At 31.8% G+C, this 16,241-nt stretch overlaps 1 protein-coding gene across 38 annotated transcripts in view; it reads right to left on the bottom strand.

Moving 5' to 3' along the window:
• The window catches only part of ROBO2 (roundabout guidance receptor 2), a 1,334,178-nt gene that overhangs the window by 50,344 nt on the left and 1,267,593 nt on the right, over window positions 1-16,241 (bottom strand). For all 38 annotated transcript variants that reach the window (XM_078358529.1, XM_078358528.1, XM_078358527.1 and 35 more), the window contains 3 exons: window positions 11,251-11,433; window positions 5,326-5,368; window positions 3,750-3,877 (listed from right to left, as the gene is read on the bottom strand). In XM_078358529.1, coding sequence (XP_078214655.1) covers window positions 3,750-3,877; window positions 5,326-5,368; window positions 11,251-11,433 — 354 coding nt within the window. The remainder of the gene's footprint in view (window positions 1-3,749; window positions 3,878-5,325; window positions 5,369-11,250; window positions 11,434-16,241) is intronic.

Here is a 16,241-nt window from a genome sequence, read left to right on the forward strand (position 1 = left end):
TTACATTCAAACATGTATTTTCATTTCATTCTTAAAGGAAAAATGTCAGTATCTATCCTTATTTTTCCAAGTGAATATGATTATATAGTCACACATGTGAATTTACCTTTGTAGTACAAAGCAGAGTTTTCTACAACCAGATCTCAAATTATTTATCTAGAGAAACCTTAGTTTCTTGATCCTTAAAATGGAAATATGATTATCTATTTCATACATTACTATGCAGGCAAAATGAATTAAAATATACAAAATATCCTAACAGTAATTCCGGCACATAGTAAATGCTTAAAATGACTATTATGTGGATAGGAGATACAGTCAACCCTACAAAAACTTTGTCTTAGCCTTGCTGTTCATCTGTGAAATGTTTCACATCATGAAAATGAAGTGAAAATGGAAGAAAACCCTTGCAAATCTCCAAGTATACCCTGTGGTTAAATTAGACTGAGACATTTTAGATGTTAATGTAGCCTGTTGAAACTGAAAAAAAAAAATCATTTTCTCCATCTGTAAGCACTTATTTCTTAATATAACGATAGAATGTGATAGTATTTCTATAAAATACAAAAGGTAAAAGAGGCAGCTATTCCTTGATTGATAAAATGTTTTGGAACAGAATTCCTTTTGACAAAATCAATCTCCATAGCAGAGGGAGGGAGACTCTTGTTTCCTGGTGAAAAGGTGCTCAGGTACAGAAACTGCCCATGGCAAAGTGATAGCCTACAGCTGCTCACAGTCAGGTCACTTAGGGGAGGGAGCCACTATCAGAGTGTCTGGGCAATTAAGAGTCCTAAGTGGGTGTGTTGGCTTACAAAAGCGGAAGAGGAAGCTGAGAAGTCATGTAACTTACTTTTCATTCTCTCACTCTACTGATGCCTAGTCATCATTGATGGTATGCCAAGCTTTACACAAATATATATATATAGGTTTAACACAAAGTAATCATATATATGTGTGTATGTGCTAAACCTATGTATAAACACACACACACACACACATATATCTAGGATTACTATATGTTTTATATATATATATATATATAAACTATATATATGCATAGGATTACTATATGTTATATATATAAACTAAACTATATATATGTATAGGATTACTATATGTTATATATATATATATAAACTATATATATGTATAGAATTACTATATGTTTTATATATATATAAACTAAACTATATATATGTATAGGATTACTATATGTTTTATATATATATAAACTAAACTATATGTATGTATAGGATTACTATATATATATAAACTAAACTATATATATGTATAGGATTACTATATATATATAAACTAAACTATATATATGTATAGGATTACTATATATATATATAAACTAAACTATATACATGTATAGGATTACTATATATATATAAACTAAACTATATATATGTATAGGATTACTATATATATATAAACTAAACTATATATATGTATAGGATTACTATATATATATAAACTAAACTATATATATGTATAGGATTACTATATATATATAAACTAAACTATATACATGTATAGGATTACTATATATATATAAACTATATATATGTATAGGATTACTATATATATATATAAACTAAACTATATATATGCATAGGATTACTATATGTTATATATATATAAAGTAAACTATATATATGTATAGGATTACTATATATATATAAACTAAACTATATATGTATAGGATTACTATATATATATAAACTAAACTATATAGGTATAGGATTACTCTATATATATATATATAAACTAAACTATATATATGTATAGGATTACTATATATATATAAACTAAACTATATATATGTATAGGATTACTATATATATAAACTAAACTATATATATGTATAGGATTACTATATATATATAAACTAAACTATATATGTATAGGATTACTATATATATATAAACTAAACTATATAGGTATAGGATTACTCTATATATATATATATATAAACTAAACTATATATATGTATAGGATTACTATATATATATAAACTAAACTATATATATGTATAGGATTACTATATATATAAACTAAACTATATATATGTATAGGATTACTATATGTTATATATATATATAAACTATATATATGTATAGGATTACTCTCTCTCTCTCTCTCTCTCTATGTGTGTGTGTATATATATATATATATATAGTCATCCATTTAATCCTCATTACACACCTATGAGGCAGGAATGGTTATTTTCCATATTTTATTTTCAGAAAGAAAGGGAGTTCCTCTTCTTATAGTTTGTATTGACAGATGCAGACTTATGCAATAATTGCTAGCTTCATTATTTCAAATAGAATTTTAAATATAGCCCATTCTTAAAGAGAAAATGCAAAGAATATTCTTCGCAGTCAACCTGGTTATATACTCATCATGAAATCAACACATCAAGGCTTATGTGGACTCAGAAAACTGTAACACAGCTTTGGGTCTCCTTCATTAATTCTAAAAGTGCAGACATCTTACAGTGAATTCTCCAGCTTTGCTTGGATCACAGCACTCTTGTAATTGATCACTCCAATTTTCTACTGTTACTCCGTTTTTCATCGAGCAGCAGGCTACATGACTAAAACAGCACTTGGATCCCAGCATTCTCCTCTTAAAAATCCATCAACTGCTTTTGATTACCGCTGAATAAAGTCTAAACTCTTTATATGGCTTAAGAAGTTCTCCGTTATCTATCCTATATTTCTTACCATTTCTGTGTCCTCGTACTTTATACTCAAGTCATAGGAAATTCCTCCATTTCTCAAGTAGGTCAATGTCTCTCTTATTTCTGGAACTTAAAATAGAGCAATTTCTTTTCTACACACTTTTTTATTCATACTCAAGCTTCCTTCAGGTATCAACTTAAATATTAATCTGTTCATAGAGGCAGTTTAAGTACATTTAATATCTGTATAATCTTCCACCAATGGAAAACTCCTATGAACCCTCCAAGCCACACTGAGATCAGAGAGTTGTCTCTTCTTCCCATCTTTCTCTAAACCCAGCTCTCACCTATTTGACTTGATTAAAGGGTGAAGTCAGGAGAAGCTGGTAGTTATTTACAGTAGGTTACTTCTGTCTTCTTCCAAACCCATAGGGAGAAGACTCAGCACTAAATGTTCAAAGCTTAAGCACATTGAGTACTTAGCGTCTTTTTGTTTTGTTTTGTTTTGTTTTTGAATAACAGTTATTAATTGTGAAACTACAGAAAAGTTCTCTCTTAACATGTTGTCATATAAACTTAATTGTCTATTTCTTAAATGACATATTGTATGAGGGCAAGAACCATCTTTTTTATATCAATATTAGATTCTTACAGTCTTCCATAGTGCCAAGAACACAGGAGATGCTCAATAAACACATATTAAATGAGACAGGGAAAAGAAACCTCGGCATCAAAACCATAAGGTCTAGTTAGCAAAATTGTTTCTGAGTTCAGTAATCTTGTACTAACAATCTTGGAAACAAATATTCATCTTGGTTAGTAATATCTTCCTTAAAAGTTTGGTTTTACTCAAGGTAATGTAGACACGATAGTTTTACATTAAAATATTTGATAATTGTACGGCACTGTTAGTGCATATCCTTCATTAATTTGAATTATGAGAGAAAATCCTCTCTGATATGTCTCTTTAAAAAAAATCCAGGAAGAACTCAAATGACATTTGAGAATAACAAAGAGAAATAACTCAAATAACATTACTTTAAAAAGCACGACTTACCTCCACGGCCAAAATTTCCAATCTCATTTGGGCCACTATTGCTATTATTTACTGGCAAGCTTGTGGCTGGCCAAGAATCAGCAAGCCATGGATAGTTGGGATCACCAGCATTTAGAAGGCCTGGACGGCTAAAACAGAAATTACAAGGAAATCAATCCATGGGGCTCAACACAAGATTTTGACACCCGTCTCATGCAATATAAAGGGTTGAGAAATTGAAGATTTTAATTGACTTCAAACTTATATATGTAGACTCCCTGGAATTAAAGAACTCCAGCAATTCATTAACGTTATACATAGATCAGCCCCAACAGTGGAAGCAGGGAGTCCTTGCCAGGTGGTCTGTTGATGTTTAAATGAATTCAGGTGTCTGTCCTGAAACTGGTAGGAATCATTTACATACTAGGATCACAAAGCAAGGTTTGATGATAAATTGGCACCTCAAAGGAACAACTGCTCTAAGTGACAGCTCTATGCCAGCCATTTCTAACACTCTAGGCTATTCTTTCCTCAATTTCTGCAGCTCCCTTATGTATCTGTTCTCTAGGCTGTAACCCTTGTTATGAGCCCTCATGCTTGATTTGGAGGCAAGGAACTTAAGGGAAATTAATGAACACTATTTGTACTGTTCCATCAATAGCGTATTTCCAAGTTCTCTAAATTGCCAAATATTAAGGGTATGTTAAGGGTTTTGTTAAAGGTAATAAAAGACACACTGTGATATGATCCAGCATGTGAGTATAGTCTATGAGGAAAACTTCTTTCACATCATATTTACTAAAGAACTCCTCCTTTAATATAAAAGATGGGATTCTAATTCCTTTCCAGATTACTAGCATATTTACCAGGGAATAGAACATCTATAATCATTACACTTTTTTTTTTTTGATAGACCCCTTCTGGTACAATTCCTAAGAGAAACATGTGTTTCTATGGAAACAGCAATAAGAAGACCCAACTGCTTTCTTGCTACATCCACTAACTCTCATTAGACTTAATCTCTTTTTGCTAAAATATTGATTAAATGGGAGATTGGAAGTTATTACTAGAGCCTAATTACAATCTCCATATTGGCAAAGGGAAAATAGATGAGGATATATGAGTTTGTTATCAGCTTTTATCAATTTCAATTGAGTATCCAAAGTTGTGGAATCCAGTCCTATCAATCTACAGCCTATTCATCATCCATGAATCATTTACTTTGTGATCGATTATGTGTAATTGTTCACTCACAGCAATTTAGTGAGAGCCAATAAGGAGTCTTAAACAACAGCAACTTCATTTGCTAATGTCTAATTAATGCAATAAACATCCTGCTAACAAATGAACACATTCCATGTGATATTTACTACTAATTTCTTCAGGGGCATCTGGGAGATATGAAACATCTGGACTTGATTTCTCTAAAGTGTACAACAGATAGATCATTAAACTTTGTGGTAAGCCATTTAATTCCTCCTAGAATTCTCAGACTTACAAGTGATCATTTATTACAATAATAGCCTCTTACTATAGAGTTCTCCAGTCCTGATTAAAAATAACAATAATAATAAAAAAAATAATCTCCTTAGCATACCTTCCATTGCTCATTAGTCCTCCATCTCCTCTTTGAAATGTAACTGCAAAAAAAAAAAAGGAAGATGTGCACATACAAATAGTCAATATTAATTACATTTAATAACAACTATATATTAGCACTTAGTTTAGAGCTGAGGCCTCTGGGAATTTTAAGAAAATATAATTAACATAATTGTACAGACAGTAACAAGCAGTGGTTTCACCCAAGGCAAAGCCATTATTTGATCCAATTTTAATAGCACATTTCAAAATTCTTTAAGCCAAATCCAAGTTTAAGTTAAAGAACCAATTTGCATTGAAATGTCAAACCTGTTACAATTAGTATATATAGTGGTATTGAAAGATCAATGTCGCATATTGTGAATTTATCAAAATCAAGACTTTTAGTTTTAACACAAAGGTGTCCCAGTTAGAAGGGAAAAGTGTTTTACTCATAATTTTGAAACTGAAGCAAGAGAGTTCAAACATGTTATGTCCTCCTAATAAAGCAAGAAAAACAAATACTTATTGACTATATGTTTTTCACAATCACAATTCTTTTATGATAGTCATAAACAGCTATAATTACAATAGACATGAACTATAATTAATAGAGAATAATATGGTCACAAAAATGAAATTTTCAAATGACCAATACTGAATATATTCCTAATTGTACGTAGTGATCACAAAGGTGGACTCCTCCATCTAACTATGGAACTTATTAGCAACACCAACAAGCATCCACCAGAGCCGCAGCCAGTGAATCCACTGTCTCCGGTCGATATTTTCAAGTCTACAAAGTCGATAACATGACAGTGGATTTTAAGGACTGGCCAAAGAATATTATTATCAGTTCAGGTCCATCATCCATTGCTCAAGCCTTTGCAGCCAAGTGTATTTGAACCCCAAAATGATTCCAAATTGAGAAAGGGAATATACTTTGAATACTACAGAGAGTCTTAGACAGTAAACTGTATTCAAAGTTATTTAGTTTTTCTGTAGTGGAATGTGAATATCCATGATTAGTAGGATAAAGTCTACATTAGCTTCACATTGGTTTGGATCAAATTTGACTTTTGGGTTAGTTAACTAGAAAATTATTTTAAAAAGAAATGTGGTGTATAGAAGTGTATAGCTTGCAAAGGTACAATGAACCTGCAATTCTGACCAAAATTAATCTAGATTGGCTAAAACAATCACTAGGGAGGAAGGAGAAATAATACCAGTTTTACAGCTGTGAAACCAATAAACCCTATCTTTGGAAGGGGTTGATTATATTTACTATGATTTTTTTTAATGTGATGAGTACAGGTGAAAATAAATGAAATTTAATTAATTGATTCATATTTTAAGTAAATGAATATATATTTAAGTATATAAAGTATATACATATGTATATATATATATATATATATATATATATATATAGTGAATACTTTTTAATTTGAATAACTCTCCATGACTCCTCTGTTCTCAAGTTCGGGCTATCAAATATGATGATCACTTTTTGAATATTACAAATTTCCAAATGCAGTTTCCCAGTCCCTGCTTTAAGGTTATCTACTAATATTATCTCTCATGATATCATATTCAGGCAATATGATAATAAAATCCAAGGCTCTTCATGAGACATTAAAACATATCAGGGCTTTTAGGAATTTCTTATTGGTATCTGAAATATACTGTCTTATCAATTTTACATGTAATGTTTCAAATGCATTGCAAGCAGTCTTGACATAACCTTTGCATCTGCTCAGGACTAGCTATAGGCACATGCTCAGAGAAGATGAAAGAATACAGATTGCAAAAGGCTCACTTAAGTGCAGGGAATCAGGAATCAGCAGTGCATCTGTCCCACATTGTGCCCCTTTAATAACTGCTTTTAACAAAAAAGAATTAATCTGAAATAATTAAGGCAAAAATTGAGCACTGGAGATATTAAACAAACGCCTGATTAGTACACACGCAATGTGAAAACAGTATAGCTAATTAGCTTTCCATCTGACGTGACTTTCTGGTTTGTGTTTTTTTTAATGGACTATCAAGTGATTGTTTTAGTCTGTTAAAAGAGAGTTAAGATAATAGTGTGAATATCATTGTGAATATGCAAATAAGCAGATGCTGATGGGCTACACCTCAAAATGTGCTGTTTAAGAGATATGTGAGAAGCAAAATAGTTTTCCCTAATTTAGATGCTCTTTTGTCCCATTCAAACTTTCTGTTACTGCCAGAGCAATAGATAGTACTAGAGAAAAGGAGGACAAGAGAAGCAGATAGAAACATTGAGTTGTACTTAACTTTACTACATGAACCTGTGGCAAATTCCTCATAACATGTAATGTTAAAAGTATTATAATGGAACACTGAAACCTTATCAAAAACGTATCATGCATTAACGTTAGTTTGCAAACTTGTTTGAGTATGAACACTATAGAAGGTATGACCCATATCTGGAAATTGAAAACTGAATGCTATGCGTAAAATAATTTCAATTTCAAAGTATTTCATATTGAACATTTAGGTCATAGCTATTTTCTGTTTGTGTTCTCATAACCATTAAAATATGTTTTTCAAATGGTTCGAACAGACTGCTAATAGGGTCTCAAAATATTCTATAAAGACATTTATCTCTGTATCTCTGCATATTAACTATACAAAGGCAAAAGTTCACACTCTTTTATGTAAATATTTGGTAACTTTAAAAAGGTTCACATGTAATTTAGTACACAATCTAATTTCTCATTTTGTATTATTTCTGTCAGAGATTTAAAAAAGAAAACTCTTATCTTAAGGGGTTATTTAGTTGTGTTTTTAAAGCAAAGGAAAAAAAGGGAACACTTTTTTAAGTTTCATCTTTTTAGATTTGTCCTATTTTGAAAAGTAGACCAAAAGTGACTAACTTCTATTAGACCATGAGATTTAAGGCAGACTACAAATAAGAATGAACAATTAGAATTCCTAAAGTGGAAATTATATCTGGTATTTTGATCAGCATTTTTTTGGTTGTGCAGAGAGATGAACATACAAATAAGATGCCAAAGCAAATGGAAAGCAATTTTGAGGGGGTTCTCATTTCAAAGAAATGTTTGCCTTGAAGCTGTAAGAAGGGTTGGGAGTGGTCAGACAATCCTGTTCTTGTCACAGTTTTGACAATCACAGAGTAGTAACTTTGTGCTTGCTTGTAAGAGATACATACGGAATAACTGAATCTCAATCAGATGTCTCTGCTAGCATCTAAAATTAAGAACTTTCAAGGAGTTACATACAAAAGATTTTAGCTTATACTAACCGAAGAGTGCTAAGTTTTCCAAAAAGTTCTGCAGACTCTACAATCTAAAATATTTTTGAATTAGGGCATAAAATATTTGAATCTCTTGCAATTTTTATAACATATATAAATAAAGTAAAGAGATTTTGCAAGGTTATAACATAGAAAAAATAACTCTAATATTACCTCACAGGATTAATCCTAATCTCATGCCTGCTACAACTGGGGTAGAGGAGGAGAAAAACATAACTGCAGTAAATTGACATTTTGAGTGAGGAAGCTTTCAGAATGCCTATCTCTAGTAGGTCACATTTTCCTACTCCAAATGGAAACTTTAATGTCGCAGCCAAGCCTCATTCCCTTTCCTGATAAGCTATTTCTCAAATATGAATGTAGATTAATCCTTTTTTAATAAGCACTAACTCAGCCCAGATAATCAGAGTATGAAAATTCCATTAAATCTTTTAAGTGCCTTTGGATAATTTTGTCTGATAATTTATATTTCACTGACAATATTAAGACTGATGTGTGAAGTGTTTAGCATTTCACCTAATTTGCTCACTCATATTAAATTGTTTATATTTACTGAGCTTCATAAAATCTGTTATCTTCAGAGCCAGGCATCTATCAGTTAAGTATGAAAGTTCTGAAAGCTTCTCTCTGGCTTGGCCATATTCCAAAATACTTGAAGGACATAGCACCTTCTGAGTTAGCAGTTCTTCTACAAGCAGATGAGTATCAATCACAATAAAAAAAAATTATAATAGGAAATGTACTATTCTTGTCAACCTCAAAGATCAACATATATTTTCAAATCAAGTGCATAGGTTTTGCAAAATTGTTGTTAAACAAAAAAGAAAAGTCTGTCTGGTGTAATTTTACTAACAGTATAAACTTACTAGCTATGAGATACATTTTATTTATAAGGAGTGAGTGAATGAAGAAGTATGGAGGATAAGAATGCACCATTCCAAATGCAAATAACTTAGAACTTTGCACTGCGTTGACCAGCATAGTCAATTTTTTATTATAATTGCTAATGTCAAGTGAAGGGGTAAACAAAAATAATCCATGAATTAAATCAGTTATACCTTATGTTTTATATGACGTATATGAGTGTATCACAGAGACATAATATAATATGGTGAATGATTAAACAGAAAGATTGATGGCCAATACCTTCAGGGATGAAGGCTGAGAACTGGACTTCATAACAAAAAAGTACATTAAAGTATCATTAATATTCAAGACTTTGACACTCAGGAGTTATCGCCTAGCACCCCTTTCTGCAAAGACTCCCTCATTGTTGAAGTGGTACAGCACTTAGGTAACAGATTATGAGGAAGCAGAGAGGCAGTAAGCAATGAGAAATGAGAATGGCATGTCACCCAACATGGAAACTCCTTGTCAATGGATATGCTGTACTACTTTCTCTAGTCCTGGATTCCAATCAGTAACTAACAAATTTTATCTTCAGAAGATATAGGCTTGAGCTACAATGCTATAATGAAATGATCGTAAACATGTAAATGCATCAAATAGCAAGCAAGGCAACCAAGTCAGGGCTATACTTAGCATTTTGCACTCTTTCCACATTCTCAGAAGTTTGGGAACCTACAAGCCACAGCAGCTTAAAAGCTTAATAACCAATGATTCCCTGTCAAAATCAGTTACTGAGACATTTGTGCTTCCTACCAAAGTTAATATTAGAAATAGAAGATTGAATATAATGTTTCAAAAATTTCTTACATGCTTGTAGAATGTCAAATTGAAATTGCTCCCTTGTAAATTCTAGAAAGTGTAAAATGTTGTGAGATATTTCTTGTTATTGCTGCTGGAAAAAGTATTTAAAATAAACCGCACTTAAAAGTGTAATTGAACATAAATTCAGAGTATTGAGTTCATTCTCTCAATCACTGACTACATAATTTGGTGTCTCTTCTCTCTCTCTCTCTTACTGCCACGGAGGCCACAATATAGGATGCCCTTGAAACTCTGTCTTGGATTCTAAGAAAAAAACACTGTTGTGAACATGTAGACCATCTAGAGTCTTCCTTTTATTGTTCTGCTTCAGCTCCTTTCTCTTTTTCTCCTTTTGCTTTCATTTTCTTTTAAAATGCTGCTTGTTTGCATTGTAGTAAGACAGTCTATTTAAGTGAACAGTAAATCACTTAATTCATGCTTCATCGCTTTTATCAATTCTCGTGACATTTTTGCTTGCCTGTATTTTCATGAGGGACATTTCCTATTGTAATCTGCATCCTAATACACTAAAAGCTATATTTCATATTTTTCTTTTTTCCCTGAGTATTTTAGTAATGCTCTTGTGTAAATTTACTTCTCAAAATGGCTTCATAGCATGTAACACATTGTGTGTGTGTGTGTGTGTGTGTGTGATTTCAAAGAACTAGTTGAGAAAAAAAGTTAAGCATTTTATCAGTCTGTACTTTTGTTATGCTTCACTGGAGATACAAGCAAAAAGATTGCCCTGTGGTTATAAAGTGATATGGTCAACAGCAATGAAGGAGAGCATGTTGGGTATAATTGCATTTTACAGTGCAGGTTTGGAAAACAAGCCAAAATCACTTCTTTGTTATTCCATTCTGTTCCTTCTATTCATTTCATTACATTCCTGAAGATAAGAGGTTTTCTTACCTGAAAATAGTCACTTACCAGCATAATTACTGAGGCCCTTCCTCTTCTTTCTTCGCCAGTACAACCAGATGCTAAAACCCATCAAAATTACCCAGCAGGCACCACCAATACCAGCTATAAAGGCTGGTTGCTTCACCACATCAGTGATCTGCTCAGTTATACTGTTATTGTTTTCAGTAATGACAACTTCATTACGTCTCCCTATTAAAAAACCTTGTGTTAGTAAATATTAAAATAAAAATAAGCACAGGAATACAAACATGGTGCATCAAAAACGAAGAAAAATTATTTGAAGGCAGAAAATACTTGTTTTGAGCCTATCACTATTACTATAAAAATAGTTCATAATTTTCAAAAGAATAATGAAATCATGAGTTTGAAATGTCATTAAGAACACTGACCTCGTGCTGTAGATCGCTATGGACAGATTCACAACCACATGTTGATTTATCACCTTATAAATTATTATGAAAATAAATACTAAGAGTTGAATTAATAACTTATCTTGAATTACATATAGTGTTTTTAAATATAGTTCTTATTTTTAGAAGCCAATTACAACTTTTAACTCAGGGCATTTGAAAACTGTCCTTCTGCTACGGCACTGTCCATTTTAAAATGTTCATAATTCACAAGAACAGGCAACTTCATGTTGACCTTAATATTCTACCAAAGAATTTATTTTGATTAAATATCCTTTCATTTTCCGGAAAGTATTAAAACAACTATACAAAACAATGACCATTATGTAAACAGCCTCCACAGAGATCAGCATGCATAATTAAAAATGAAAAGACTAAACTCATATATTCCCTTAAAGTATTTGAAACTAATTTGAAAATCCATTTGAAAGCTAAATAAAAAGAACAACTTAAAATTTAATTTTGAGGTCTCCATTATTGACACATCCATTTAAATCTGTACTAAGATTATTCTACAACTAGTCATGTTTGGAAAATTTGGACCTCTCAGATAATTAAGAAAATCTCAATCCATTTTAAAGGGGTCTTAAACTTGTGAAATCATAAGATTTAGGGGCTTATTTAGCAGATTAAGAAATTTAGACACTGGGAATTAAGTGATTTCTAATGTCAATATCATGCCTAATTAGTGACTAATCAAAGACTTTTAAAAGGTAAATGGTAAGCAAAATATAAATGGCACATTTAAGCATATCACATCAAAGGAATGTGTGAGATCTTCCCTGTTTTAGTTATAGCACTGTAATATGTTAAAAAGATCATGGTCTTTGAAGTTGAGAATTTCAATATCAACTCTGCTACTTACTAGCCAAGTAAGCAGTAAGCTTATACAGGGCACTGAACCTTCGAGAGCCTGTGTCAATTAGTTGGCAGCCGTATTGTCTACTTCATATATTTTGGGAGGATTGAAGTGGCAGCTAATATAAAGACTGTAGTTTTTGACTCAAAATTATAACCCGTGAATGTTTAAGGGTTGCTTTAAGGGCCTCTCAGTCAATCTCAGTGATATGAGTGATAAATTATCTAGATTTGAGAGTCCTGCAAATCTCAATTCACTTGTTTACTTCACTGCTTCTCCTTTCTTCTAGGGCAGAAAATTAGCCTACATTTCCTAGCATCTTTTACAGTTGAGTGCAAAAAATAACTGAGAAGTAAGTAAGGAACAAAAGAAGTAAGTAAGTAAGTAGGAACAAAAAGTGCACACGACCCTCCTGGCCTGCCCGCTAACACTGCCTTGACTTGAAACTCTCTTTCCTCATTGGCTGGACAGGTACAGGGGCTCTGCTGGAGGATGTTGTGCTTCTAAGAAATGGCAGAGCTATGGTTTGAAAGATCCCAAATCCCTGAATAATGGTATGGAGTAGAAACTCCATTTCTCCCTCTGCTGACCCATATTGGACTGGGCTGTGAACTAGAAATAAAATTTTATTTTGTTTATCTTTTCAAAATGCAGGCTTTTTTACTATAGCTGCTAGCATTTCCTTATGTATACTTATATTCCATTCCTGAAAGGTCTTTTTTATTAAATTTCAGATTTATAAACCAGTGTGACTTATGTAGTAAAACTGGCTCATCTTCCCACTATGTCGGCCTTTAATTATTATACATGCAAACATAGTCAAAACTCTATTTAAAATGAGCTCATATTTTCAATATGAAACATACTCCTCTGGTGATTTCCTTAACTATTAGGAATTATCAAAAAGAAAACAAATACCTTATAGAACAAAGAGAAAAGAAAATTTGGTCTTCATTTTTTGGACCCCTTTTTGTAAAGGGTTCATAAAATATCATATTTAGTAAGGAACCATATTTATGTTACTCAAGGTGTATTGCTATTTTTTATGCTGCTGGTATTTTTGAAACTATGTTGTCAGTTGGACTAATTAGAGCATAGACAAGGGATGTGTGTGACCTGTAATGCTCCATTGTTCTTGCAGACAAAAAATATAATGAAATATAATGTCTTCCTCCCATTGGAGAGTAATGAAGAACAAAACTAATTTGTTGGACTAAAAATTAATTAGACACATCAGATTCGATTGTACCTATTACTGTGAAAGTTTGCAGCTGTTCCACATATTATTTTCGACTATGTAATGTAAGCGTGAAAAGCCAAATGATTAGAGAAGCAATAACTATATTATTAAGCAAGATAACTAAAAATCTTAAGTCAATATAAATTGGTTATATTACACACTGCTTAATGAATTTATAATTGAATATATTTGATTACATTTTTGTGTCTGTAAATGCAATGATACAGAATTATGGACACTTTGATGTAAAAGTCATCTTACCATAGGAAACGGGACAGAAAAGAATAATACCAATGTTAAGCCTGTGTAAGGCAGTCTGTTATATTTTTACAATGTTCTAATTAATGATCCCTTCATAGAACTTTCTGTAAGGAAAGCTAAACTGAGAAGGAATAGATAAAACAATACATGATCTGGCATAGTACAAATCTAAAATTCTCAACCATAAATCACATCAAATGCCAATACATTATTAAATTAAAACAAAGGGGAAACCTGGTACAGTTTGAGTCACTTCAAGTGCCATTTCCAGTTCGGAATAGACAAGGGGAAAGTGTAAATTGAAACACAAAAGGAGATTAGCCATCGCTAAATCACTTTTCATCTAAGGAATAACAGTTGCGTAGATAAGGGTATCAGACAAGATGTTAAGGTAGATATGCAGGAGTAATTAAGGAAATGATTAGATGGCTTCTCAGTACAACAGCAGATATTAAAAAGAAATAAATCTCTCAAGAACAAATAGCCTTTTCTTGGTTGAACTGTCCTTTGTCTGTGTGTGTGTATACACAAAAAATAGAATTTCTATAATTTTATTTTTATGATTACATTCTGAGTATAGCATATTCTAACTATTTGAATAAAAGACAGACAATACTATTTTCTAGATTACTTAAATTTCTAGAAAAATGTGAAAACACTTGTAGATACACTAAATAGTAAAGTAAAAGGTACTCATTACCTGTCTGAAGACTCAGACTTTTATAAATCATAGGAAAATTAGGTGGAATTTTTGACTTGATTTAAAATAATCATTAACTTTATTACTTTAAGTTATGGTTCAATTGTTCAGTGCATAACTATGATTGTCGTGACATGAGACACACACATATACACACACACATACATACATATACATACATATATATGTATATATTTATATATACTGTATACTGGCATATATACAGCTTTTTAAATAAAAAATTTAGGGCTTATTTTTAAATACTATAACACGCACATATATATATATAGCTTTTTAAATAAAAAATTAGGCTTATTTTTAAATACTATAACACACATATATATGGGTTTTTAACTAAAAAATTATTTCTAAATACTATAAATGAAATACACACACACACACACACACACACACATATATATATATATACACACACACACACGTGTGTGTTAAATCCTTTTGGGTGTACCTGTATTTCTTTCTTATTCCAATTTATTTTAGAAAATCTCAGAAGAGTGAGATTGTAGGTTTCCCTCAGGTTAAGGAATTAATTCAGTCTGAATGACTAATTAAGAAAGAGAAGCCAATTTAAAGAAAAGTTAATACTTTAACTTTTCTCTTCAACGCTTTTAATATATAAAAGAAAGAAAACCTAGAGAAACTAAAAAATTTTAATGCTGTGACTGAATGTTATACAATAAATATTTGTAATAGAAAGAATTCTCCAGAAGTTGTCAGCCTGCTTTATAGGAATCATTTTAGAAAATAAATAGAAAAAAAAATGAAAATGGCTTATATCAAACACTGAAGAAACACTTAAAAAATATGTAAACTCTAGGAAGAATATTTTTTGTTTTTTATTTTTTTATTAAAGGCACTGCCAAACAAATAAAAGCAGGAAAAAGTGAAGGAGATGCATTTCTTGAATGAAGGGCGCTGTACCAGAGGAAATCTGCAGTTATGAGGCCTTGTTTCCCTTGGAGGGTTCCGAAATTCATAGAGTATCAGGCAGTTAGTACCTCAGCTGAAAAAACTCAATCTTAGTCAAACTAGTTATGTCAGGGTGGAGTTCAGGGAGGCCAGAGTGACTACAAATTGAAGGGGGAACCATTACATCCAAGGGCAAACCCTGAACTGTGCAGGCAAGGAGAAGATTGTAAGGATCTGATGAAAGGCAGAGATTTTAGCCCATGTTCACTGCAAAACTGTGCTTAATTTTGGGTTTCGTCATGTTAGGAAGAACAGATAAAATCATTAGGCTTCTCACTGGAAGCCCAGGAGAGGGTTATGCCTTGAAAGTAGATATTTTATTGAGATTTTGCTGTAAGAATAGGGGCAAAACATAAAACATCCCATACCAGCCAATGTAAAAACTGAGACACTACCAGTTAAATGTGATCAGCCAGTATGGATGTGCCTGCTGGAACATAAACCCTCTTCAAAAGTCACAGAATTTTACGTCATCTGAAATTTCCAACCTAGTAAAAAATTACCAGGCATGTGAAAATAAGTAACAGCAAACAGGAA

The sequence above is a fragment of the Callithrix jacchus genome, chromosome 21 (genome assembly GCF_049354715.1).
Source record: "Callithrix jacchus isolate 240 chromosome 21, calJac240_pri, whole genome shotgun sequence".
NCBI lineage: Eukaryota > Metazoa > Chordata > Mammalia > Primates > Cebidae > Callithrix > Callithrix jacchus.